Genomic DNA, 27,569 nt, shown 5'->3' on the forward strand with positions numbered 1-27,569 from the left:
ATGAATTTGAACCCGTCTGAGGTGGTTTGCTGCGAGAGGTCGACGTGGTGTCTGGCGATAAATCATAGTGAGTACCTGACGCCGTCGTTAAGCATGGACATCAAAACATGCCCTGGACGTTCGCCTGCATGATGCTGCTGCCATGGTAACGCGTCATGACCCTGATGTTATGCCGTTGAAGCTGTTTATACTGTCATCACCTCTAACACAGTTTACCCATGCACGTTCACGCAAAACAATCTCCCTGTCTTTCACCACAGGGAGGGGGTCGATTTTTTATTATTTTCATAGTCATTCTTTGCTTCATGCAGGGATAGATATTTGAATATTCTCCCTCACAGACACCTGTAATGTGCACAGTACAGAACAAAAGCCAGAGCACCGCTCCATTCTACCCAAAGCACGTTTTGTGTTAATTCATGCACATTTATTTGATGTAAACAAAGACTCGGGGACAAAGCCATAATGGTTATCTTTGTTACACTTATGCAATACACATTCAAAGAGACACAGCGACAGACAGATTAAGAGGGATCTAATGGATTTAATGGGGCTTCGATTTTGAGCTTAGTTCAAAAAGGAGGACAGGAAATGGACATAGTTAGTTGTGTCATTCCCAGATACCTGTGTCTGCGTGTCTCGTATTTTTATGTAATAGTTCATCAGGTTCACACAACGCTTCTCCTTCCTGTCTCTTAATGCATGGCTGTCTCTCTCAAACACACATTCTTTTAACGATACACACACACTTGTTCACACACTAGCGTATATACTGTTATATCCATAGCATATAGCACAGCAACATGACGTGCAAAGAATATGAAAATGTGCTTTTTTTTCTCTGATTCCAGCGTTACACACACAAGCTTGACTTCATTTCTTGGTTTTGTATCATTGTAAATGTAACACTTTTTTTTGGTCTTTCGGATTGTTTGTCGGACAAAACAACCACGTTGGAGACGTCAAACTTGGCATTTGGGAAACGCGGGGTTGTGATTTTTTCTTTTTATAATTTATTCTCGGACAGATCAGTGTGTGCCGGCCCATTCAGGTCCTTCCTCCTTCTTCTTTTTGTACCAAAAAAAAAGACTTTGGTTCATTTAATGTTCACCTTTCTTTCTTTTTTTTTTACATCCTCCACTTCCGCTCCTCTCAGACAGGCGTGGTCCTCCTGCTGGCGGCACCGTTTCCGGGCAGCATCTCCGTGTTGTTGTGAGCCGCCGCCGCCGCGGTTAAATCACCCGCCGCCGGGTCAACTTTGGGCTCGTTGAGGGTCGAGGTCAACGCGTAGAGCATGAACTCCGGGTCGCCCGGCGCCGGGAAGCCCGCCGAGGCCTTGGATCCCGCCGAGACGGGCGGCTCCCCGTCCCGCATCAGGGACGCTCGGAAGGAGTCCCCCGCGCTCTGGTTGCTCCTGCAGCTGTACCGGCAGGAGCGGCCGTGGTTGTAGCGCTTGCGGTAGTACGACGAGCCGCGAGAGACGGGCGTCCTGATGAGGGACGGCCGGCCGTTGGTGCGCAGCTGCCTGTGTTTCTCTATGAACACGTGCACGGCGAGGACGCCCACCATCTCGGCCAGCACGAAGGACAGGGCGCCGAAATAAAAGGACCAGCCGTAGGAGTAGCTCTTCTTGTTGTCGCTCTGGCTGGGGTCGCCCGAGTTGGCTGATATGTACACGATGATGCCAATGATGTTGCTGAGACCTGGGAGAGACGAGGGGGGGGGGGGGGTCACACGTGCGGCCAATGCCGTGAGCGCATGCACGCGCATTAGATGTGTGTGTGTGTGTGTGTGTTTCTGACCTGCGGAGACAAAGAGAATACCCGCGGTGAGGATGACGTTGTAACGTGACTTGTAGAACTCGCTGGCAGCCACGCACATGCCTCCGAGAAACAACAAGCCCACGCTGAGGATGGGAAAGAGGCTGGAGGCCCGCACCGCGCCTGCGGAGAGAGGAGAATGGGCGGGGGTGGGGGGTCGGGAGAGGAGTCACGCAGGCCTTGCGTTATGGTTGTAAGATCACTCGCAGTTCCACGTGCACATGTGTTACCCACGCAGTAAGTACTCTGCGGCATCCTGCTCGTAGTCTGCATCTTCAGCAAAATGATCAATGTCTTTGCAAACGCCCCGAAAAGTCCCTGCAGAAAAGAAAAAGACAGCACGATGCATGTGAAAACGTGTCTACTGGCTCTTATCATTTTATAACATGACCTACATTCAGAAGGGTTTTCACCTTTTCTGAATTGTCTGATGCTGAATGTTATGCCATATGTTGTTTTTCTTCTTGTTTTTAAGGCGAACGAATGGTTCATTTGGAGATTTCTTTCATTTACTGAGGAGCAATCAAGAATAAATATGTTTTCTTTCAATAGCAAATGGAAATTGACCAAAAGTCCCCAAAGTAACCGTTCAACCAGTATTAAACTGTTAGGGGCCTCTTGAATTAACCAACCTTCATCTTTCCCTTTCAAAGAGCAGACGGAAGGGGCCGCACTTTAGGGTTGATTGTGTATTTAATTAATTTTCGGCCTTGCAAAGACAACAAACCTCATGTTGAACTATGGTTTCAGACCCAGTTAGAACTCTGAGGGGGGTTTCGAAGGGAGTCGACCTGATGTCATTTGTGCAACTTTCCAAGAGAAGATATTTTCCTTTGGCAACCTGGAGTGAAATTATCTGTTCGGGAGGGGCTGTTCCACAACAGGAGCCCACTTCAGGAGCCCCATGTCAGCCAACCTGAGGGACCTCGAGGGAGAATTAGGGGTCAACATGGGGTCAAGGCCCTTTGAGGACTTTCTAGAACAATCCAGACGAGCTGCCACTCCAAGCGTTTTGGATGCCGGGTTTTTGTGTATTTTTTAAAGTATTTCTTGCTTATTGGTGCCTATATTTATCACATAAAACCACTAAGCACTATGTCGAGCGCAGCATTCCTCTGAAGAGTCCAAAAGCAGCTGCGCGGATGGAGCCTCTTCGCAGTAACCTCTGGCCCAGCAGTGCCTTTCAGCACTTGCTCACACAGGGAAGTATTGATACTCGGGGCCCTACATGCTGCACCGATTGACCAGTATTGATGGCCCTAAGGGAAACACTGCGGATGCCATGGTTACCAAAATAAAACCCATTCAGGATACAAATAGCGATGAGGTAACATGTTGTCTTTAACATTTTAACGTATTTTAGAAGCATCAATCTTGTTCAAACAGTTACTTAAGAGGACAGTTTTGTTGCAGCTTGACTTGTACAGCATCTCACAGAGGTTCCATAGTCAGTGGTGCTGTGTGTGCATTTATTTAGCATAAATGTCTTTGTTATGCCTGTCGTATCACTATTTATGGTTGTAATGTGTCTTCTGCAGCCTCTGCCTATAATTAGTTATAATTCGCAGAGAGCCTTCAGCTTCCCGTCTTTCTGTCTGCCTGCTTTTGGCTCACTGTGACACACACACACGGGACTGTTGAAGCATTGATGTCCTCTGCATGCTTTGTTAACTTCCCATTAAACCATTTTGGAGCTTAGCGATAGTGGGTCAGCAGCAGCGGGGGCAGAGAGAGGGAGAGAGTTTTCCATTTCATTCAGAAAATTAGCAAAGCAAGTGCAACCAGAGGATATAGGACGGGGAAAATGAGCTATTAAAAAGCAATGAATAATTGAAAATGTAATTTCCATCTATCTAATATCTAAGAGATGAACTCCTTCTCTGTCCCTCTTGGAGATGCAAGCCATCTAAATCCATCTGAGCTGTAGTATGTGGTATGTTGGAGCTGAGCAAAATTGCTCTAAAGACCATCAGTGCCCAACAAAAGAGTTGGAGGTTTCCCTCAGACAGAGAGGAAAAAAAAAAAGACTCAAATCCATTTTTAACTGATTCCAAAGACGGGTTCATAAAAGCGAAAAGTCACAGCTTCTATTAATGTGTTTACATTTTTTTTACACTAATGCTTTTACTTTAAGTGCATTTTAACAGTGTATATGTAATTGCAGCCTATTTTAGATGCAAAAAAGTATTATAAATAGGTTGAAAGTTATTTTCACATTGTGGTATTTGTTATTTTACTTAAATATGCTGCTAAATCACGTTTGGTCATCTTATTATTTTACGCCTCCAAGCTTTCATTTTACAAACTTTTGGAGATATAATGACACAGGGAAGGATGAAGATAACAATTATTAATGCTATAATATCATTTTAAGGATAATACTATTCTACAGTGCCTTTATTCCCCAATATAGTGCTAATGTACATCGTCTTACATGTGTAAATAACATGCACATCGCACCCTAAGGACTCCAGTGTATTTGACACATTTTCATTTCACAACGTATTACTATATGACACTAATGTTGCTTTATCTCAAAAAGTTACAGGTGCCACTTGTGACCTTGTGACAGAGTGTGCGGCTCACCCTCGGTGCAGCAGGTCCTCCACAGACCCGAGTGGGTCAGGACCTCCTCGTTCTTGCGCACGGTCTCGTTGTCGTTCTGGTTCTTGGAGCGGCACACCCCGCGGGAGTACAGCCAGTAGTCCGTTCCCACGGCGATGGTCATGAGGCTGAAGGCGCAGAAAGCCCCCGCCGTGGTCAGCAGCATCATCACCCCGCGGTTGCACAGCCTCATGTCGGCCCGGCCTCCTCCTCCTCCTCCAAAACGGGGGTTTAGAAACTGTAAAAAACTTTCCCCCGGTGTCTGGTCTTCGTGTGGATCCATTCGGCTGAAGGACGCTCAGATTGTGTGCACATCTTCTGCTCACCTAAGCTGTGGGCCCGCTCGTGCAGCCGGAGGGACCTGTGCAGGTTTTCGTCTGAGCAGCGTGCACAGGGCTAAGGTCGCTGAGAGGGGAAGTTTTGTCAGAAGTGCAGTTGAAGAACCAGAGAGGAGGCGCGGGCCGAGGGGGGGGGAGCGTGGAAAAACAGGACAAAGCCGCCATAGAACAAAAAGTTGTTGGGAGAAAACAGCATCAGCAGCATCAGCAGCGCTCCTCTGACAACAATTAGCTTGACTCTGTGTGGCTAGGATAACCCCGCCCCCTATGTGTGTGTGTGTGTGTGTCACTGGGCATCGTGGACGAACCTGTGGCCTGAATAAATTCAGTTCAGCACCACGGACAGCAGCACAGTCGCGACGTTGTTAAACACATTCTTTTTTGTCTATAACACAAACTAAGGTTAGAATCTTGCTTTCATGTTAGTAAAATGAAGATTATTCTCTGAGGACCTTTTGATTGATACCTTAGCTGTATACCCTGTACATCCAGTCCTTATATCCACATCATCACCAAGGTCACATCCAGCAGTAGATGGGCGAGGAGCTGTCTGAGGAGAATCCAAGCGCCTCCATACGAATGAATCAAGCGGTTCATGACAATATGAATAATTAAGGCTTCGACGATGACGTGGGCTTCTGTGAAAAATCCAACGCCGACTGCATCGACGCAAAAGATGGTTGGAGAGAAACGACAATTGGAATGCAGTTCAAGACGGAGTTTTCTCGTAGCAGCTTTGATGAAAACTGTTCAAATAGACGCCGTCTTTGTGTGTGATCTGTTGTGGGTAAAACAGAAGAGCCATAGGTACTGAAATGGTATAACGATAATTCACTTTAATGTAGGTATCATACTTTAAGTGTTCCTCACGCGCAAGTAAATTTGGCGCATGCAACATGTACACTGTCCAGGTTACACAAAATCTCCAAGGTTGCTTTAAGAAAATTGCACTCTTCCCCTCAACCGGTTCATTCTTTTACGGCCTTTTGCATAGTAAACAGTTTATTCTCACTCCCATTGCCCTCTCCCTCCTATATTACATACATCATTTTTAATTTATCTTCCTCTTCCGTTTTGCAGAAGTGAATAGGAGTTGGGAACAGGGGAGGAAGAGGAGGAAAACGGAGGTACAAAAATGGGAAAAGAAAGAAAAAAAAATTGGCAGAGATAAAGAGCAGAGAGGAAGTGAGAATAGCAGAGAAGTGTATTATAACATGGCAAACACTTCTAGATATCACTCTTATTTACACATACACCGAAACACAAGTCATACAGAACTATTACACTTATTTTATAATGTTAATTTCACAGAATCTCATATTTTCTTGTCCAGGACAATGAAACCGTGTTTGCTCCACACTTTGTAAAGCAAACTCTTTAGCATATTTCGACATTATTAGAGACACAGCATTCGAAGTGGAAACAAAATTATGAGCATGGATATTTCAAAAACTGACTTGCATCGATAAGTTGAAGACACCGGAGGGTTTTTTAAATGTTTTTTTCCCCGCCCTCCTCCATGATGTCAAACGCAAATCTGAAGGGAACTACTGTACCAACAAATATGGCATGCATAGAGGAGCTGCACCACAAATACTGTATAGGCCTACACAGCACTACACCACTGCGCACACTGTGCCCAAAAAGAGAAAGACATGAGTTTTTTTTTTTTTTTTTTTTTACACATCGCTGCCAAAACAGGCATTCAGGGGGAGTAATCTTCTCTTTTTTTTGCATCAATTCGGAAGACGAGACGTGCTTAAGACTAAGTCACTAGCTTAAACATGAGGTCATAAATCGAGACTTTCCAAAACCTTCCTTCCCGCACGCAGCCTGCAAAGATGACACTGTGTGTGTGTGTGTGTGTGTGTGTGTGTGTGTGTGTGTGTGTGTGTGTGTGTGTGTGTGTGTGTGTGTGTGTGTGTGTGTGCATATATGACATATTGATCACGGAATGTTCATGACGCAACTTTTACAGGCCCAAGAGAACCAAGTAAACAAAAGCAAACTGTTGTCGATCCATAAGAGCACACACACACACGCACGCACGCACGCACGCACACACGCACACGCACACGCACACACACACACACACACGCACACACACACACTATGACGATGTATTGACCTGCTCGCCACGAGGACCTGTGAATACTACACCGGCCCTGGACTTCTCTGGACACCACCGGCCTGTTTGACCACGTGGTTTGATTGTAAAAACTCCCGGTCCCAGTGTGACCATCCAGCAGATGAAGCCACCGCGGAGGGGGGAGGGGGGGGGGTTTGGTCGCCTCAGCGGGCCGCGTGCGACAAAGGTGCTCGGTGAGTCCTTGATGGCTGTGGAACTGGGCCCGTAAGGAGGGGTGGGGGGTCGGCGTGAAGTCGCGTTCGGGACGGGGGGGGGGGGGGGGGGGGGGGGTCTTCAGACTTGTATGATGAATTCGGGGTTGGTGTAAGAGAAGCCTTGAAACTCGTTCTGGTCCAGATTCATAATGAAGAGCTTGTCCGTGGGGGTCAGCTCCACCGCCATCTTGGTGAACTCCTTGTCAAAGTTGCCGACGTCGCGGCGGGATTTCTGCAAAATGAGGGAGGAAAAAAAAAAAAAGGCGTGTCAGGAGAAAAATAAGGAAAAAGATGAAGTTGGGGGGGATTTGTACGGCGTTCAGAAGGGCCGTTTGAAAAGAAGAAGCACAAACAACAACTTCCCCATAGAGGCACAAAGATGGAGGATGAAAAAAGGAGGGGACGGAAGATTTACAAGAGAAGACACACCCAGCGGACAAAACCCAGAAAAGATAAGAAAAAAAGGCCCCAAACCGAAACATCTCAACAGCACAAATGCAGAAAGGTCCCAGAAAAGCCTCCACAGTCGCAGAGAGGAAAACGTTCAAGTACAAAAACAGACATGGATCGATAAAACAGAGCAGCTGCAAGAAACAGACCACAACCGGAGAGGATCTCACACAGGGAGGGGACGCAGACATGTGCAAGACACATGTATCACACACACACATCACACAAAGTTTCCTACCTCTTCCTTTTTGTCTCATCTCAGGGCCTCCAGCTGGAAGGAAACTGTCCCACCTTTACTGCTGGTCCACGAACTCACCACTAATACTTTTTTTGTGAGTGACGCTCTATTTAAATCACTGCAATGTTGTTGTTTTTTTTGTGGATGACGTTCAACCCTCCAAAGTATCTTTCATAAGCAGTACAAGAGAATCAATTAATTGTTAATAAAACACTATAATGTTTAACTTTTTGATTCATGTTTTGTTTATTTTTAATAAATGCCCCTCACTCGGATCTACACTGATTAGGAAAATAATTTTGTGTAAGTGGTAAAAAAATATTTAGAGAAGAGCTGTACTTTTTGGAATATATATATATTTTTTTCCCTGAAGCCCTTAAACCACATTACGACTCGCCAAGTTTTGTTAATTACAGCTGACTGAACACTGCGAACGCAGAGGTCACGGCTCGAAATAGAGAACTTTAGTGACTTGTATTGATAGATTTAATTCCAAGTCGACAAACATCCACGCGGCTAAACGTTTAGGACTTCTCTCTTTTATTTTACAAATTGAAGCTTAACTGATCTTCTCACCGCGTCGCCCCAAATAAGACGTATGCTCTTTGAAGGTGGCGGCAGTAAACAAGGCAGACACAGCAGAAGTAGTCTGGCAGGCACCAGTGAGTATTTTATCAGTTTCCAGTCACACAGGACAATTACACAATCCACAGAAGCATCGCTCTCACCCAGAACAATTTGTCCAAATACCTCTCATATAGAATATCAATATATATGTATATATATATATCTATAGATATTTTTTCCTCACCATCTCTCTCTCTCTCTTGTTATGTCACCATCGATTGGACACCATTGCAATCATCACAATAAACCTGGCAGAATCAATCGGGTTAATCGGCGATGCATCCATGACGTCAGCGCCGCCTCCCTTTTTTTTTTGTTGATACGAGCTCAAAAGAACAAAGTTTGACACATGTGTTTACAACCCTGCATCTGTTACACGGATACAAAAAGATAATCCAACCTTCCTCGCAATGAAAATACCTTTCCGAGGAGATCGAACAGATAAGCTATGATGCATGTTCTAATAATTACACGTACTGCGACATGGCACGGGACGGGCCGCCCTTCAGCACAGTTGTTGAGGACGCTATTTCCCCCACATCCTCATGATTCTGAATCTAGGTTGCGTTTTTTTGGCACTTTTGAACGTCCTAAAAAAAAAAAAAAAAAACTACCAGCTTCACAAGAATCTCCCAATAACTTTTTTTTTTTTTTCTTTTTTTTTTACAAGCAAAGCGATATGTCATTAAAACACAGTGTAATAAGGGGAAATGTTTTCATTGGTCCGGAGAAAAGTAATCAAATTTCAGCCAGAAATCCCTAACTAAGACTTTCAGTCTTGCCCGGCTGCGTGTATAAAGACGTCTGCCCTCCATCCTGTGGCTCAAAAAAAAAAAAGAAAAAATCTGAAAAATATTCAAGCTAATCACAACACTGAACAGAAAGTGTAAAGCTATTTGGTCCTAGAGACGATATAAAGTCAACATCGGCGCTCAAACAATCATAGCAAAGCAATGGGTCAGTTTTCACTAACGCTGTATGTATAGCACACGCACGCATCAATACTACTTATAGGTCGTCGTCGTCAATATGCAATCACATATCACATGGGGATTGGCGACGCGGAGTGGGGGGGGGGGGGGGCCGCGATCCTGAACCCGCTGGCGTGAGCAGTCGGGGGGGGGCGGGGGGGGGGGGCGGCGGCATCCCGGGGAGCGAGCGACACTTCTGCGCTGAAGACAGAGGTGCAGCCGGTAGCGCCGGTGTGCTAAACCACAGTAAACTGGAAGTAGTGCCCCCCCCCCACCCTCCCCGACTGGCAACTTGACACGTGGACACCAGGCCGTTTCCCCCTGATTGTTACCGTTTGAGCACCTGTGTGCGCTTGCATTTCTTGCGTTATTTAAGGGAGTGTTTTTGTCTGGGGAAACACGCTTATTTGTCAGTTTCCAGGTGAGATGAGAGGATTGATAACAGCGTTGTGAGGGCAGGGCCGGAGCCAGGGAGCAACTATGTCATCTTGCCGTGGAATAAAAACTAGAAAAAAGGGCCGGTGCAGGAACTAATTAGGTTTCCTAATTAAGACACACAATAAACACGTGACCCACGGTGAAGACTAGAACTTTGGAGAGCGCGGCAGGTGAGCGGCTAACCCGATCGCGATAGGTCGCCGCCTGGGTCCAGCTTTTCTCACCCGACACGCGGACATGAGACCGATACCAATCTTGTCATCATCGTATTTCCACGGAAAAAAAATGTTGACCTGTTCCTTTAGCGCTTGGCCGATTCGTGTAGTTTGTGACGTGCGGTTTTCGAGGTGTCGGGGGGGTGGGGGGGGTGGATTACTAGTGCAGCCCGGCGGTGGGGTGGTCAGTGAGGTGTGTGGGGGTACTCAGGGTTAACGAATGAGAAGCCTTGGAATTCTTCCTGGTCCAGGTTGGATATAAGCTCCTGATCTGGGGGGGTCAGCTCGGGGGGGTGGCGCGTGAAAAAGCGATCAAAGTTCTCTGCATCACGCCCACACTGCCGTAGAGAGGAGAGGAGAGAGAGAGAGAGAGATGGGAGGGGGTGGGGGAGGGAGGGGGGGGGGGGGTGGTGAAGTGAGTTTGATGAGGGGGTTGCGAAGAAAACAAAGACGACAACAAACGACAAGGAGAAAAAAGAGAAATCCAACTAAAACATGGCATCAAACCAATCAAATCACTCACAGCCGAAACTGTGGAATTCCATTGGTCCGCGTGCGAGGCGGTGAAGCCTCAGCTCGGTCATTGGTGATTACACTTACAAATCTCATCTCAGCATTTGTCAGAGTAGTGACCAATGGTAGGTGATGGGTGGGCGCAGGGGATGAATGATGTAATATATAATATCCATGTAGTCAAAATAAAACTTACCTTCACTAAGTCTGACATTCCCTTCCTCCCTAAAACTCGTTTCTAAGCTTTCGGGTGACGTTCAGGCGATTCATCAACAAGTTGAAAACAGTAAGTGTGCGTTATTTTACTCACAGCTTTAGGTTTGAAAGGCGGCTGGACCTCTTTGTTCTCCAGCTTTTCCCAGTCTATGTAGCGGAAGAAGGCGTGCTCCTTGATGTCTCTCTCCCCCTCCGGACCGCAGCCCAGACGCTTACCTGGATGCTTGGTCATCAGCTGAAAATCACACACAGACACACATGGTGAGAAGACACACAAATACACGTGTGTGTGTGTGTGTCTTTTTCTGCTTACACAATGTCATAATTAAAGCGCCTTTCACTGCATGAGGCTGTATTATGTGGATAGCGAGCCACTGTCATTAAGTGGAGTCACGTGACCACAACTAACGGCCCAATATCTTTAAAGGGTCACTCCACCACCTTTACCCTTTAAAGACTGTTTGTGTTAAACCACACCTAAAGCCTTTTGTGGATGCCCAAATTCCGATAAAAAGGCCTTGACCAAAGAAAAAAAATATTTTAAAAAAGCAACAAAAAAAACAACCTATGTGAGTGAGAGAAGTGACCGTACCAGACCTCTGCAGACCGGCCTCCAAACTGCTGCTACTGCAGTTAAACAGCACAACCCTATCAGAACCAGCATACATTAATATGGATATCGTCAAGCTCAAAAATCCATCACCATGGATACGGACAGCCGCCTTGGTTACTGAATACCATGTACAACACAGACGGTGTGTAATTAACCAGTGTGGGATAAACCAGCGATTCAAACCGCTGTGATCCGTTTATCCGTCAACGTAAACAATATGCATTTCTCTGTGTGAGCGTGCGTGTGAGCGTGCACGTGAGCGTGCACGTGAGCGAGCGTGCGGCCTCACCCCCTTGCAGATGGCGACAGCTTCTTTGGACATGGATTTAGGGTAAGAGACGTGATGCTCCATGATCGACTGGAACAGCTCGTCCTCGTCCTCCCCGTCGAAGGGCGGCTGGTGTGGGCACAAACACGCGTCGCCATCGTCTCATCGCCACAGTTGTTTCCCCCCCCCCCCCCCCCCCCCCCCGCCCCTCAATTTGATAGGTAACCGCGGTGATTTGAATACGCACCTGTCCGGCAAGCATTTCGTAGAGCAGCACTCCGAACGCCCACCAGTCCACGGACTTCCCATAGGGCTGATAAGCTATGATCTATGAGACAAAAAGGTGCACTCTCATTCAGGATATTTAAAAAAAAAAAAGAAAAAAAAGAAAGAAAGAGGAGCATCAACTACGTCAGAGCACGTGAACGCACCTCTGGAGCGATGTAGTCCGGTGTGCCACAGAAGGTTTTAGTGGTAATTCCATCCGACATGTTCTCTTTGCACATGCCAAAGTCGGCTATCTTGATGTGGCCTTCAGCGTCCAGCATCACGTTGTCCAGCTTCAGATCCCTGAGACACACACACACACACACACACACACACACACACACACACACATGTGCAGGTATTACTCACACTTGAATTCTCACATGAATGTAGAGGGCTCCTGCAGACTCTGATATCTGATTTACACACTGACTCACCGGTACACGATGCCTTTGGAGTGAAGAAAGAAGAGTCCAATAGCGATCTCTGCCGCGTAGAACCTAAGACAGACGGACGCAGTCGGTTTCTGACCACGTTTGTGCGTCTGTGTTGACTTGGATAAGCGGTACGTTGTGCGATCAAATGAATAAAAAAGGCAAACATTTTCACACATTTCACTTCATGTGTCTCAATCTCCCCAATATTCACTAAACAGCGTTAAATGTTCCCATCTCTCCCTCAGCCTGAGGATCGCCTCCACCACCAACACACCAGCATCCAACCCTGGGAAAATATCTCATATATTTAATCATCTCATGTGATCAAATCTGCATTATGAGTCATGAGGTCAAAGTCTAGACGCCAGAATGACTGTCTGCCTATAATATAAATATGAGATCTCTAGTGTGTGTTCATGTCTCACCTCCAGCTGTACTCCTACATGCTTATTCACCTCAATATTAATCAGTAGTTGATACTACTATACACTCTTGTGCTTTTTGAACCTCTGGTTAGCTTTTGTTGTGCAAATCTGTGTGATGAGAAAGTTGAATCTATTATAAAATATATTTAATTGATCACGTATTTTATTGTATTTCGTGTGCCATTGTAATTTCATACTTATTATTTCAGCCTTTCCCTTATATCAACCTTATTTCATTTCATGTGTATTAACCTTGATGTCATTTTCAATCGCTGAATTGCTCTTAAGATTTATTAATTAGCACATCTTTGATATTTTTACAATCACACCAACGGTTGAAAGAGTTCAGGCATCTGACCGATGAAGAAGAGAAAAGCGCAGTAAATTTCAAGGAAATTTTAAAGCAAGAAGCAAAAAGAGGGCGCCGAAGAAAGCACCCGCGTGTTTCCCCGCGAACACTCACACGGCATGAGGCTCCTTGAACTTGCCGACCTGTTGGATCTGGTACATGAGATCTCCTCCATTGATGTACTCCATGACAAAATACAACCGGTCCTGGAAGACAAAGCAGAAGAGGAGAACGCTTGACGGTTGTTGTTGTTGTTTTTTTTGGGGAACCTGGATGCTTCCTGCTCCTCTGGTCGAGGGGGGGGGGGGGGGGGGTGTGTACCATGGTCTGGAAGCAGGAGTGCAGCTGAGTGAGGAAAGGCGGCTTTCCGGCCAGCGCGAGGACCCTCTTCTCCACCATGGTGCACTCCACGTCGTCGTCCTGGATCACCACGTCCTTCTTCAGGATCTTGACGGCGTACAGCTCGTCGGTGCCCTTCCTCTCAGCCAGCATCACCTGGGAGGCAGGTCAACAGAATCAGCCCCGCGGTCGGGAAATGACGTCGTTGTCGTCGTCGTTGTTGTTGTTGTCGATGTTGTTGTTGTTGTTGCCGCCGTTGCTGTTGTTGTTCCAGCCACCGGCTGGCGCTTTCTAAACGCGCATCACCTTGCCGAAGCTGCCCTTGCCCAAGACCATGATGAAGTTAAAGTCCGAGAGCTTGACCCGGTCCTGATTGCCGTTGCTGTCGTACTTGCACACCGAGGAGGAGGAGGAGGAGGAAGAGTCTGTGGGCTTCCCGGGTCCCACCCTCGCCCTCTGGAGAGAGAGAGAGAGAGAGAGAGAGAGACGATATAACGGGAGGGAAGAAGACCAAAGTGTCATTTTTTCTTTTTTTTTTTACAAGGCGCAAAATTAAACCGGCGGCCATCTTGTCGCTCTCGCCTCAAACTTTTGTCGCAGCTCCTCGTTTCCGTCTTCCCCGTCCGGCTGGACAGGAACATTAAAGTACTCTCCTTCCTCCTGAGAAAGCATCTTAAACCTAAAAACAAAAACAAACAGAGCATTATCAATCAATCAATCAATCAATCAGTCAGTCACCTCTGCCTTTGTCATATCGGGCATCAACTGCTGTCATCTTCTCCAATCGGCCAACCGTAATCCTGATCTCTTACCATCCGTCCACGCCTTGCTTCTGGAGCTCTGAGATCCCAAAGGACAGCGATCCCATGAAGTCGTTCCGGCTGGTCAGGTCCCAGTCCCAGATCTCCACCGACAGACGGCGGTCCTTGTCGCTTTCTTTTAGTTTGCTAAGGGAAGGGCGGAGGGAAGGCAGTCAGTCCGGGGAGTTTTCTTAAAAACACCTCGAATCACAATCTCAGAGCGAGTTGCGCTCCAGTGGCACGAAACCCGAATGTGCACATTGTAACGAGGCCAAAAATAAGTTTGTTGAAGCCCCAAAACTGACAAAGACTCACAAAGTGAAGGTCTCATTCCAGGTGGGGTTGAGGCAACATTTGATGGTCTTGGTCTTCTGCTTGCTCTCACTTTTGGGATCTGGGATCAGCTTGAGCTTGACGTAGGGGTCTGACAGGCCGTTGGGGTCCATGGGAACCAGGTTCCTCGCCTCTTTGACTGCGAGGGGTGTCGGAGGAGGACATGGTTACGAAAAAAAAAAGGGGTCAGAAAACCATTCCGAGAGAGAAGACACACTATAAGACTAAATCTGATCTAGATTCTGACAGCGGGGGGGTGAACCCGGCTGCCGGAGCCGTCCTGCTCTAGAAAAACTCCGGCCGCATTTGCAACACTCAACAGCAGTTTAGTTTCTCTTCCACAATCAATCCACGGCCGTCTGAGGGAATGCGGGCCGGCACGTGGGCGCGTGTTCCAGCGGCGATATGGGCCAATCGTTGGATCATTGACCGACTAATGGACTTTCCAGAGCTTTGAGAGGCCCTCGGTGAGTGTGTGCGAGTGTGTGTGTGTGTGTGTGTGTGCGGGAAACGAAGAGGCGAGTGCACTCACTGGTGACGGTGAGAATGTTGTCCGCGATCTGGGCGGAGATCTGCAGGCGTCCTCTCCTCTCGGTGTGATCCGTCCCGCACAGGCTCGGGACGTTGGCCACACACCGCTTGTGGATGTTCATCATACAGTCTGAACACAGAGGTTGGTTATTTTCCGTTTAGCCCCCCCCCCCCCCCCCCCCCTTAAACATTGAAATCAGTATCACAAAGCTTCTCATCGGATTAAAAGCAGCGGTCACAATAAGTTAGGTTGTGATTACAGGATGTTTCAGTGTCGTTTGCAGTTTAAAGTATACTTCAATAATGAGTGAGACAATATTCATCAGTCACCTGGACCAGAGAGAGAGACTGATAAGTTAAAAAGTTACATTTGAGATTGAGCACTGGTTTTTAACACCTTTGTAATTCCCCACACTGTCCACTAGGTGTCAGCCTGCTCCGAAATCTTTTTTTCTGTGTGGAGTTGCTTCTTCAATCTGCACGAGTCAGCTAACTAAACACATCATTAATCTATTTTAAGTAATAAATTGAATAAAATGAGGAGACCCTGACTTCCTACACCAAGAGAAACTTATGCAATATCGATACTTCAGAGGAAGGAGGACAACATTCCTCAGCAGGTTGAAATTTGGCCTGGAGATAATCACAAAACTAAAAGAACCCAAAGATTACTGAAGGTTAATCATCTAATAATTTAAAAATCTAATTTGTTAAGATAAATACAATTTGCAAGAAACAGAGCTCCTAGTCAAATGCTTATTGACGTGGATTAATATATAACCCGCTGACCTCTCTTTGAATTGTTCTCAGCACTTTATCATCAACTTTCTCTCTTTTCACGCTCATCTGTTGACGCAATTTGAATGTATAAAAACTGCTTCAAAGTCCATGAAACGCTGTGCAACGCTCACAGAAACAGAGACGTGGCCTACTTCCCGTTTGTGTCCTTGTTGACAACCACAAAGCAAATAAATAAATGCAAACACCAAGACCGTGAAACAACGATTCACTCATTGACGCGATCGTCTGATAAGTCATTTTTTTTCTTCAACTTTTGTCCACAAGCCACACAACGCAATCAGTGAAAACCTCATTAATGGGGAATGCAACGTTTCGAGCAGCCCTTCCTTTCATTTTCATCGAACACGGCCCCCGATGCTGCAGAATGAAGAGATGGAACCGAACCCCAGCTGGTACACAAGGTCCAAGCTAAACCCAGATCACAACTTGTCGATATATATGAAAGAGTTCAATGTACTGTTGCTTGAAATGTGCCCAATATGCTCAAACTGCATCACTTCAGATTACTGAAATAAACATTAACTTTATAAATACCATTTTGAATGAGGAATATAAAAAAAAATAACTTATAAAATGAATAAATATGACAGTAAAATGAAATCCTGAAGTAATAAATGAGGAGGTAAAATTAGCGAGTGCACTTCACAGTCCCTCTGCTGACTCCTAGCCACCTCCTTCCTGTGTGAAATCTGTGAGATGACCTGGCCTCACTCATCTCAAGTTAACAACAAACAATTATGGCCTCAGGAAGTAATAGGGCCAGTTCTTTGAAAAGACCCTTTTTACACCCTTTCCATATTGTATCACTTATACATTTATTGCAGTATGAACATATTTCAAGGTCTGCATCATCGGCATATTCATTCACATAGGTATTTCAGTCGGAATTTCTTTAGATCACACACAAAAAAGGAACAAACAAAAGAGAGCTATTGGTGTACGTACGGTCACATTTCATGCCCTGGTGAATCAGCCCGTAGAGGAGGGAGCCACAGTGGTCGCAGAAGGTCGGGCTGGAGTAAGTGTGGACCTTAAATTTGTGTTTACTACGAGGATCCTGCAGAGTGGAGAGAGAGAGAGAGAGAGAGAGAGAGAACAGAGAGTCCCTTGGATTAAATATTTAAAGTAATCCGGGTCGCATCAGTCGGGTTTCTGCATCCGCGCTGTGCTCAGACTCCATTAAATTATTTTAACCTATTCCGTCGTTCCCGGGGCGTCCCGTCAGGTGGTATTCAAAGAGTCGGTTCAACCCAAACCCAACACAAAATGCCCTCACTTAACTCAAAAGTTTGGGTTTTATTTTCATTTTTTATTTTTTTTGTTGTTGAAGAGAAACACTTGAGCAAGTATGTGAGCATCTGACTCCGTAACCACGACAACGGTAATTTACCCACTCCACTACGAAGGATTGCGTCAAACCTCTCTTCAAAAGCGAGGTGTTGCCACGTTGAAAAAACAAAAACCGTCCCAATTGTCTAAAATAAAATACTTTGCATCAAAAGGATGTGAGAGAGCGAACACATTTGGGCATTCGGTGCATCTGTGGTGAGCCGTTCCCCCTTAAAAATGTCACCTGCATTATGACAGAGAAAGAAAAAAAACTGATTGAGTGAGTTTTGAGGACGCTTAAAAATAGGTAACGACACAACAGCTCTGACGAAAAAAAACAAAGAAAGAAAGAGGAGTCAGAGATTATTGAACATGGCTTCATACCGCTCCAGAGCCGCGTGCTGACTCACAGTCATGTGCGCGCCGGAGTGAACGGGTGATGTCGGCTCATTAACCTGAGGCAGCCAGGCAGCACATTCCCTCTTCCCTGGCATTTCTCAGTGTGATTTGGGGCTGACAGCTCGAGGACGAGGGGGGTCCGTACGCGTGTGTGTGTGTGTGTGTGTGTGTGTGTGCCAGTGCTGACCTTGCTAATGTTATTAATAAACATCACTCACCAGCAAAGCAATCACTAACCGTGTGTTTAACATCTAACTCGCCGACTCCCTCTTACTTACATCCGAGTCGGGTCCCTTGTCGGCGCCCGGACAGGAGAAGGTGACAAATTCATGACAGCGCTTATGGACCACGAAACAGCACACTGGTGGAGGGAAGAGGAGAGGAGGGGAGGGAGGGGAGAAAGCAAATGTCAAACAAAGGCTTCCTTACAACGCCAAAAATCAAAAGAGATGAATCAACGCGTCAATTATGTGGCATTAGTGAGTGCGCAATGGGCCACTTCTACCTCAGCAGCTCCTATACGTTTCCTCCGTGCTGTCGGCATCCTATTATTTAGTTTTTTTTGGGGGGGGGGGGGGGGGGTTTCTGTGGGCCGCGTCCCACGACAGGAAGCGGAGGCAGCAGGCCGCACACACACACACACACACACACACACACACACACACACACACACACACACACACACACACACACACACACACACACACACACACACACACACACACACACACACACACACACACACACACACGTGTTCCTCGCTAAAAAACAAACTTAAGGTCTTAGGATTTGAAAAGCGGGTGAACACGCATCGAAAGACGACGCAGGCCGCTCCGAGTGGTGGATGGCACCGTGGTACCGTGGTACCGTGGCACGCAAGCGCTGTCCTTGCATATCGAGTGAGTTCTGTGGCTCTCAAGTGTCCCCTGAATAAGTGTCCCCTGAAAGGGAGGAGAAAACTGCAGACAAAAAAAAAACAAAAAAAAAGAGATCCAGTGAGCAACGAGGTGTCCGAATGTGGACAGGAGTTGAGTAGGAGAGACGAGCTGGTCTGATCCATCGCTGTCAATTCCAATCCAATTCTCACAAATAATGTGTCACTTACAAATGTTAATTACAACGTCAAGATAAAAAAAAACACCTCAAAGATTACATTAGGGATTTTGTAAAAACACGATATCGGGTCCACGTTTGCAAACGACCACAGAACAGATGGTTCAAAACTCCATTTAAATATACTTTAATTAGTGTATAAGTCAAACTAATTAGCAAACTATTTTCAGAATTCCTTAAATCGTTTATCAAAAATATTGTTCTTGTTTTATTGATCTACTTCTTCTTTTTAATTGAATATTTGGGGGTTTGGGAGTGTTAGTTGGACCAAACAAGCTATTTGAAGGAATATCTTTGGGCAGTTTTCAATATTTTCTGACATTTTAAAGAGAAAAAGATGAATTGAGAGTATAAACTGCCGATCAATAGCTGAACGAAAAACAATTGTAGTTGCGGAGCGTAACTAATGAGTATCAAAGCCCCGGGAGGATTCGTTTGAAAAGAGCCGCTACCGATCCATCGGACTTCTTAAATCAGCCCACGAGTCAGTAAACCATCAAACGGCAAGAACTAAAAACGCCACTTTAAAATGTTGAAGCGAGACCAACAGCTGAGGTCCGTTTAGAGAAATAGGGCCAAACGTCTGACTCGTGTCACTGCTTTACTTTCACATCCTGTGCTGATTTTAAAATATATATATATATATATATATATATATATATATATATATATAAACACATGCAGCATCCACTTAACATACAACTAAGATATCAGTATGGTTCGACATTCATTATGAACCAGTACATAAACACACATGATGCAACTTCAGCCTCAGCCAGAACGAATCAAACACACACTCACACACACACACACACACACACACACACACACACACACACACACACACACACACACACACACACACACACACACACACACACACACACACACACACACACACACACACACACACACACACACACACACACACACACACACACACACACACACACGGGTGACATTAGGCTCTGGTTTGATCTTAATTATTCACAATGTCATTACGTTTTCATGAGGCGCCGTGTGGCAACCGGCGACACTTTCCACGGCTCGCTGGCAGTTGAGCAAACGGAGCGCTCGTGCACGTCTGTGTGTGTGTGTGTGTGTGTGTGTGTGTGTGGGGGGGGTCACACCGGAGAACAACACCAGGCCCTCTGGTCCGTTTGGGTTCGATGCATTTTTAACTCCTAAGACCGATACACGACAGGAACCCGAGGGGCGTAACGTTGAACCTCTTTTCCCCATCTGAAAAATACCGGGCGACGCAAAGAGAGGAAAAGAGCCAGGAAGAAATGAAGACAATCAGAGAGGCGTGTGTGTGTGTGTGTGTGTGTGTGTGTGTGTGTGTGGGGGCAGGAAGGGATGGGGGGGCGGCACAGCTGGGTTTGAGGCGATGTGAGGGGGTGGAGGACACACGTGTGTGTGTGTGTGTGTTTGCAGCGTGTCAGACAGAAAAAGAGAAGTGGAGCAACAGAAGAAAACACCGCAAAGGATTGCGGTCGCTCAGCTTTTTGGTTCATAAATCTGCTGTCACTTTAACCCACAAAACGGACACCGCGCACACACACACACACGCACACACACACACTCTCTCTCTCTACTGGAAGACAGGCCTAGTGACCTGCCGAGGAGGTCTATGCTCTGTTGCCTAGCAACCAGGCTGAGCCCTACAGTCGAGTCTACACACACACACACACAGACACACACAAAGCCTCGTTTTATGTGACCGCCAGCGACGACGGCAAATCAGGGCGCCCCCCCCCCCCCCAAAAAAAAAGACTCCCCGACGCGGCCCGCCAGGACGGCCTCGGGGCCGAACCGCTTCACATGAGCGTGGAGCATCGGGAGGGTCCTCCATCTTGAGTGGGAGCCCACGGGCCCTCGAGCGGAGACACTTGAAAAATCACCATTCAGGGCCTCGTTTTGCCTGAATGAAACTCGGCCAACTGAACGGCGCTCTAAAAAATAAAAAATAAAACGCCGATGTGTTCCCCTCGTGGTGGAGGACAACTGAAGAGAAAAGGTTCAAAATAGAAGCCAGGGTTAGGAAATGAGGAGAAACTAAAGATCAACAACCCTACTTTAAACACTAAAAAGCAACAAAAAGGAGATTTTAACCAACTTTTTTTTTAGCCAACTTTCTCATCAAAATATTTTAAACCAGCGTAGAAGAAGAAATTTCCCGGCGACTTGGGAAAAGCAGAGCCTAGTTTCAACAACACTTACAAAAATATATATTTTTTATCTAAACTCATTGAATTATCTGGATTTATATTTGATATTATTCTCAGGCCTAGTACTGCGACAAAAAAGAAACTCCAATTATCAGCACACTGTTTCATGCCTCCTCCAATCAGGCCTGAGGTTTCCCCACTTTTAGTGGACATTTGAGTTGATGAAATTTTAGACATCAGGTTACACTGACCTTGACATTTGACCCTGACTTTCTTATCAGTTCATCCTGCCAAAGCACAGACTTAATGAGCAAATACATTAATCTCATCAAATGCATGCTAAATCACACGCACAGTGCTCCACCCGAGTGAATTCACTAATCAAGTAATGGAGAGGAATGAATGACAGTTTCATTTCAGGCAAGAAATACCCAACGGCGGTATCTCTGTGAATTAAATTAAATACGTTTGGTGGCTTTGACTAAAAGGAAGGACGCATTGAGGAGAAACAAAAAAAAATCCCCTTGATTTACAGCTGATCGGCGTCATAGATCTTGGTCTCAAAGCACGCTGCAGGTCTCCAGTTAGCACCCTGAGCTCTAAAAAAAATAATAATTGGGATTTGGGAGACTTTTGTCATCGGATGAAAAAGTACTGGATGGATGCACGGACACTCGTGGTCTCCAGAGGATGAATCGTTCTTTCCAGAATCATCAGCGAATCAGAACTTCCGTTCGTGCAGTACCTTTGCAAATATTACCATTGGCACACGTCGTGCTGAGATGGTTACCGTGGAAACATACCCACTACTACTACTACTACTACTACTACTACTACTACCTGCCTACATACATATCAGCATTTAGGTCACTGCAGTTTCCGGTGTCCTTGTTGTTTTTAAAACGTGTGAAGCAGCCCGAGTTTGGTTTTATGTTCCGAGCTTCTGTCTTTCACAAATATTGGATAATCCAGTGATTTCTGTCCTGTTGCAAAGATAAAACTGAGACATTTTTTACACAGCAGAGGGATCACAGGGTCGACAATAAAAATGATGGATTCCCTGATTTTCATTTAAAGTGTTTTTGGGGTTCCCCAGTACTCGGCATTCTGGGCAGCGTGTCTTCGTAGGACACTTAAATAGTAACAGAACTTTTAGATCATCAATATTATCATTGACATGCAGTGCAAAGATGAAATATCTGCAGTGAAAAAAAAGGCCTTTTCGGAAACCGAATAATGCCAACTGTTACTAATAGGTGGTTTATATTAGTGCAAAATGAACAGCCTTCCCTCCACTGAAATGATGCAACAGCTGAGAAGACAGTTCAATCACCTGAGGCACTTCTCCTTTTTGCACACAGGTGTGTTCACGGGAAAGAAAAAAAAAAGAAAGAAAAGAAAGATAAATCTTTACCTGGTACACCAGGAGTTTAAAAACACACCCACAATGCAACAGCACACCCCCCCCCCCCCCCTCACGCCCCACTAACATAAGTACAAAATAGTGCCTGCGGCACGTCAGAACCGGTCGGCGGCGTGTCTGACATTCCTCATGACCAGGAAGTGTGTGCGTTCACACACACACACACACTTGTGGAAGCCCTTTCCTCTTGAGAGAGAAACCCAGCGGATGAAGCTCGGGCTTCTACGGATGGAAAAGGAAGGCACCAAACGGTTCCCAGGGAGCAGGGATTCCTCCGTCGATTCGTGGCGTTTGATTTACTGCATTCCGCTGTAAAAGTGGGTCTTGACCGCGAGTTGAAAACAACCAAACCGGCGTCGCCCCAAAACGAGGTCTCCCGCGCTTCGTCGTGTTGTGACCTGAAAGTTGCCAAATCAGAGCTTCTGTCACAACACGCTCAACTGAATCACACCATCGTGCTCTGCGGCTGCGAAACGGCTGCCTACGGATGTCGAGTTGACGTCGTTTTTTTTGTTGTTTTTTTTAAACGACCAAGTCCAACGCACTCCTGCCATTAAGTTAAATGAAGGAGAAAATAGAATAAATAAAATAGAATCAAAGTCAACGTTTTCTACCGGCGCGTACTGAAGCTTCAAAGGGACCGTTGAGCACTGGTTTAAAGCATCATCAACAACCCCTTTGATGCGTTTCAGCCCGATCTCCAAACTGTTCTCTTTGGATACAGAAATAGGAGGAAAAAGAAAATAATGTGACTGAACATTTACTGAAAAGCAGCTCTTCACTCTGCTGCTTAAAGCCAGTCCGCATTGATCCGGTGACCTAGGGGTCAAAAAAGGTCACTGAGAGACAGCGAGATCTCTACGCAAACTCCTCATTTCAACCGAATTGATTGGAATAACACGACGTGGCTTCATCAAATACCTTGTTTTTGCTAGAAAATGATAAATGAACAAAAGGCCACAAGTTTTCAATTTAAAATAAAAGCACATTGTGGCAATACTGGCCAGAATGATGATATCGACAGCTAATCATCATCATCATCATCATCAAAGAACCTGCCAATTGGTTTGATTCCCGCCAACGATTAGATCGACAAAAAGTCTCAGCTCAGGGAGCTCTTTTTTTTTTTTTTTTTTCCTCCTCCTCGCTTTCACGTTGTGTCATAATGAGCAATAATGGCCGACCCACAACATCGCGCACGCAACCCTTAAGAACCACTCCGCCGTGCGCCTGTGGGTCGCAAAAACCCCGAGGGGCTGTCACTCAACGGGCTGCCCCACCTGTGGAAGGCTTCCGATTGGTCCGCGCTCTCGAATGGGGGGTCCAACCAGCTCAGGTTAATGCACCGCAGGAGCTCACTGGTGCAGGAGGCCGTGCACAACCACCCGAGCACGCAAAAAGTGTTCCTTCTTTCTCTGACCCCCCCCCCCCCCCCTACCCGATGCATTTCCTGTAGAACCACCAGAGCTGCAGCGACGCCCGCCCCGAACGACATGAGGGGACTTTCCTTCTCTCTCTTTTTTTTTTCGACTGCAGATAAAAAGCAAATTACGCGACTCTCTTCTCCCCGACCCTTTCCAGTCTTGCGCAAGATCGCCGCGTTGGAAAACAGAGGGTCAGTTTTTTTTTTTTAATAGTCACGTGACTGCGGCCTTTGGCCTCGAGGAGAGGGTTTCCGGAGAGATTGGACCCGGGAGAGGGGAGGGTGTGGGGGGGGGGGGCGAATAAGAGGAAGCGATACTCGCCGAGTAGCCCGCAGCGTGCATGTGTGCATGTGATTGAGGGGGTGCCACGTCGTTTGCAGCCTGTTCATGAAACGGTTCTGTGCAGAGGTCCGTGTCTAGACACCCACCCGCAAGCCCACCCACCCACCCGCGGACACGCATTACCGCCCGCCCACGCACAAACCCACCATTTTACGATTGCAATCAGAATGCAGGCTCGATGTTAGGGGGTGGGGGGGGGGGGGATCGGGTTTGTGGGAGTGCGGGGGGGGCGGGGGGGGACCTCCTTGTGCGGCCAAACCGAGGCGTCTGGGCCTTGGACGCTCGGCGGGACTCTTTTCTGCTCTTACGCACCGCCTCGTACGCCGTCTCTTGGTTTATCTCTGCTGGCAAGCAAGCGTGACACCCGCCCGCCCACGCAGACACACACCGGCAGCGAGGGGGGGGGGGGGGGGGGGGCGACAGGTCACTCAACAGCGCGCAGACCCGCAGACCCTGATACAACAACAAAAAACACACACACACACACAGCAGCACTCGCTCAGACAGCGAACATCTGTCCACTCACTCACAGCCATCTGCAGCGGAGGGATTTGTGAATGAGCCGCGCTGCTCTTACCTTGGCACTGGAATCCCTGTTTCCCAAAGCCCCTGTGGACAGAAGACAGGGGATGTGAAATTTGCTGGGTGAGGAGGGGGGGGGGGGGGGGGGAGGATTCAATAGAGATGCACTGACAATGAGGCTTGCATGCAAGCATGCAGGCACAGATATGCATCACACATGGACACACACACACACACACACACACACACACACAGAGGGGCCCTCTGTGCCTCCAGCTGCATTCCTCCACCCAGACCTCCAGTTTCGGAGATGGGTGTCGGGTCGATGCGGTAATCGCCCGCTCTGCGGCTTACGACAACGCACGCCCCCCCCCCTCCACATACACACACACACACACACACACACACACACACTCACACACACACAACCACCCCCCACCACCCCCGTCGGCCCGCGGTGCTGTCGCATTGTGGAGGACGGGGGGGGAATGGCGCATCGCAGTGTTGTTTTTTTTTTTTTAACAATGAATGAAACACTGCGGGGCGGAAGGAGGCCGAGCCGCGGCAGCAAGTAAATCACCTGTGTCCTTTCCCCCCCCCCTCACATGCACGCACGCACGCGCGCGCGCACACACACACACAGACACCCACCAGATGAAGTCCGTGCAGTGGCTGCAGAAGGTGGGCTGCTTGAAGAAGCGCGCGATGAACTTGTGGTTCTTGATCTCGTGCACGTTCTTCTGTCGGAGCGCTCCCTGCCGCGCGAAGCCGCGCGCGCTCTCCGGCGCCTCTCCGTCGCTGCCGGAATCAGCCATCTTACCGAGGAGCGACGGGACCGGTCCTCCTGCTCCTCCTTCTGCTCCCCTCGCTGCTCCACCTGCTCCTCCTCCCCGCGGACCGCCTCTGTTTCGCTCGTGCGGCCCGGTGTTTTGCTCGCGCTGCCTCTTCCGGTCCCCGTGCGGCGCGTCTGCTTCCCTGTTCTCACCGATCAGTCCTCACCCAAAACTCTCTCTCTCTCTCTCTCTCTCTATGTCTCTCTCTGTCTCTATGTCTCTCTCTCTCTCTCCCTCTCCCCCCCCTCTCTCCCTCTCTCGCTCTCTCGCTCTCAGTGTGTCTCTCCCTCTCTCTCTCAGTCTCTCTCTCTGTCTCTCTGTCTCTCCCCCCCTCTCTCTCTTTCTCTCTCTCTCCCCCTCTCTCTCTCCATCTCTCTCTCTCTCCCCCCCCCCTCTCTCTCTCTCTCTCTCTCCCCCTCTCTCTCCCCCTCTCTCTCTCTCGGTCCTTGTCAACACGAGTTACGCTACAGATTTCACGTTAGACTAAAACAAGTAAAAAGGTGAATCACTAACCGGACAATGTCTCCGACTCAATTGTTTGTTCTTGTTAATAATTACTTTGTGGTTAGTTGTTAATCAATTTGATTCATTTCATGTTCATGTTTCATGTTTTGAATGAAGCTCTTTTTTTCTTAGCTTTCAATCAGTGATTTCCTGCACAGAACCCAGGGATATGTTTCACATAAAAGATATAATGTTCAATCAGAGGTTTATGGGTTTGTTACCGAAGCCTCAAATCAACTTAAAATCAACTGTATAAACTGTAAAATGTCATTTTTTGCTCTAAAGGAGTTGTGTACACAGTTGGAACTGTGGATTGTGTCCCTCTTCCCATTGGAAGTGCTATCCCTGCTCATATGGACACATATCAGAACATAACCTTTGGGAATATAGTTATATTATATATTTGGTTTCTAATATTTTGAAGCAAAACAAGAGACTTATTTCATATCATTCAAGCTGAAGTAAAAATACACAAACACACAATCCTCCCACAGAACCATTTTTTTTTACAGCTTTTGCGTTCGATTCCTTGCACAAATCATCTGCCCTATTAAAAAAAAAAATCAATTCAGGGAATGTGTCTGTGCAGCTAAACAACAATGTCGTTGATGAAAGACAAACACCTTCTGAAGCCAAAGATACAACATAACAGGTTCAGATATTCCTTTCTGTCCCTCACACTTAACCTCCTACACAACACAGTGTGTGTGTGTGTGTTCGGGAGAGTGATATTCTTACCTGTTTATGATTAAAAAGGGTTCCCATCATCTCCCATCGGTCCCACAGAAAGAATCAAATATATTCAGGCTGCTGAGAGCAAAGAGGAGTTCTTGGAGAGGACGAAATTCAAGATTCAGGGGGTCTTGATAAGCTCTTTGCTCATTAGAAGCAAATGGTTGATCAATAAAAAGGTCACAGGGGTCAAGGGCAGGTGGAGTTCAGGGGTGGTGTTTGGGGGGGGAAACTCTCTGTGGACCGTTTGGGGTTGTTGCTGTTGTCAACTTCATCCCTAATTTCAATCCCTTTCTCTGTTATTCTATAGCGTCAGCAGTGAAAGTGACCCCCAAGTAAATATTCTACTTTTACTCTGTATAGAAGTTTAAAAGATTTACCTCAACTATGAACTACGAAGAAAGTGTATACTGTATACTTGGTACTGTACGGAGGAACAGAAATGTTTGGAATGAATTTATTCAAACCAAAGAATTAATAAATCGTTTTCACAAATTATTTACGAGTTGCGTTTTGAAAACAACAAAATGCACTTTCAACTATCTAGTCAGAATTCTTATTTTAGAAACATAAAAGCGCTCCTCTATTTTTAGATCTCCTGACTGGTTCTGTGGATCAGTGATGGAAGTACAAGTACCACAATATGAGTATTTTGAGAAAGAAAAAACACAATTTTTCAATATAGAAGCATAAGTGAACTAAATATACTTCGTTATGTGCTTCATTATTTTCACCATCGCCACAGTTTTAAAAAAGCCTGCATTAAGTAAAAGGACATTTAATCAAGAAGTCAACTCTAAAGGGGCCAATTTGAGGTACTTGTAATTTACTGTATTTCCAC

The 27,569-nt window shown here is 46.6% G+C and overlaps 2 protein-coding genes across 3 annotated transcripts; both read right to left on the minus strand.

The window, feature by feature from the left end:
- Window positions 1–263: 263 nt before the first annotated feature.
- cacng3a (calcium channel, voltage-dependent, gamma subunit 3a) lies at window positions 264–7,170 on the minus strand. The gene is made up of 4 exons (XM_037470893.2): window positions 4,407–7,170; window positions 2,055–2,138; window positions 1,803–1,943; window positions 264–1,703 (listed from the first exon to the last, which is right to left on the minus strand). The coding sequence occupies exons 1-4, from the start codon at window positions 4,705–4,707 to the stop codon at window positions 1,153–1,155; spliced, it is 1,077 nt and encodes a 358-aa protein (XP_037326790.2). The 5' UTR covers window positions 4,708–7,170; the 3' UTR covers window positions 264–1,152.
- LOC119217370 (protein kinase C beta type) lies at window positions 7,165–25,817 on the minus strand. 2 transcript variants are annotated; one of them, XM_037470891.2, is made up of 17 exons: window positions 25,311–25,817; window positions 24,715–24,746; window positions 17,943–18,025; window positions 16,882–16,993; window positions 15,137–15,265; window positions 14,587–14,743; window positions 14,284–14,418; window positions 14,054–14,150; window positions 13,778–13,927; window positions 13,454–13,627; window positions 13,247–13,338; window positions 12,359–12,421; window positions 12,086–12,224; window positions 11,902–11,982; window positions 11,676–11,783; window positions 10,868–11,008; window positions 7,165–7,337 (listed from the first exon to the last, which is right to left on the minus strand). In XM_037470891.2, exons 1-17 carry the CDS (start codon window positions 25,472–25,474, stop codon window positions 7,185–7,187), a joined length of 2,010 nt encoding a protein of 669 aa, XP_037326788.2. In that variant the 5' UTR covers window positions 25,475–25,817; the 3' UTR covers window positions 7,165–7,184. The 2 variants fall into 2 exon arrangements, with proteins under 2 accessions (XP_037326788.2, XP_037326787.1); XM_037470890.2 differs by lacking the exon at window positions 7,165–7,337 and adding an exon at window positions 7,626–10,382.
- Window positions 25,818–27,569: the final 1,752 nt, after the last annotated feature.

This window comes from Pungitius pungitius, chromosome 9 (genome assembly GCF_949316345.1).
Source record: "Pungitius pungitius chromosome 9, fPunPun2.1, whole genome shotgun sequence".
NCBI classification, from domain to species: domain Eukaryota; kingdom Metazoa; phylum Chordata; class Actinopteri; order Perciformes; family Gasterosteidae; genus Pungitius; species Pungitius pungitius.

What these genes read in the sequence shown, in the direction of transcription:
- LOC119217370 (XM_037470891.2), bottom strand. Translation starts at nt 25,474, where the DNA reads ATGGCTGATTCCGGCAGCGACGGAGAGGCGCCGGAGAGCGCGCGCGGC. An exon ending in CAACATTCTCACCGTCACCA is followed by an intron (nt 14,744 to 15,136) that starts GTGAGTGCACTC and finishes CACCCCTCGCAG; the next exon opens with TCAAAGAGGCGAGGAACCTG. An exon ending in ACTCCTGCTTCCAGACCATG is followed by an intron (nt 13,339 to 13,453) that starts GTACACACCCCC and finishes TTTGTCTTCCAG; the next exon opens with GACCGGTTGTATTTTGTCAT.
- cacng3a (XM_037470893.2), bottom strand. Translation starts at nt 4,707, where the DNA reads ATGGATCCACACGAAGACCAGACACCGGGGGAAAGTTTTTTACAGTTT. An exon ending in GAGGACCTGCTGCACCGAGG is followed by an intron (nt 2,139 to 4,406) that starts GTGAGCCGCACA and finishes TCTTTTCTGCAG; the next exon opens with GGACTTTTCGGGGCGTTTGC. An exon ending in TATTCTCTTTGTCTCCGCAG is followed by an intron (nt 1,704 to 1,802) that starts GTCAGAAACACA and finishes CGTCTCTCCCAG; the next exon opens with GTCTCAGCAACATCATTGGC.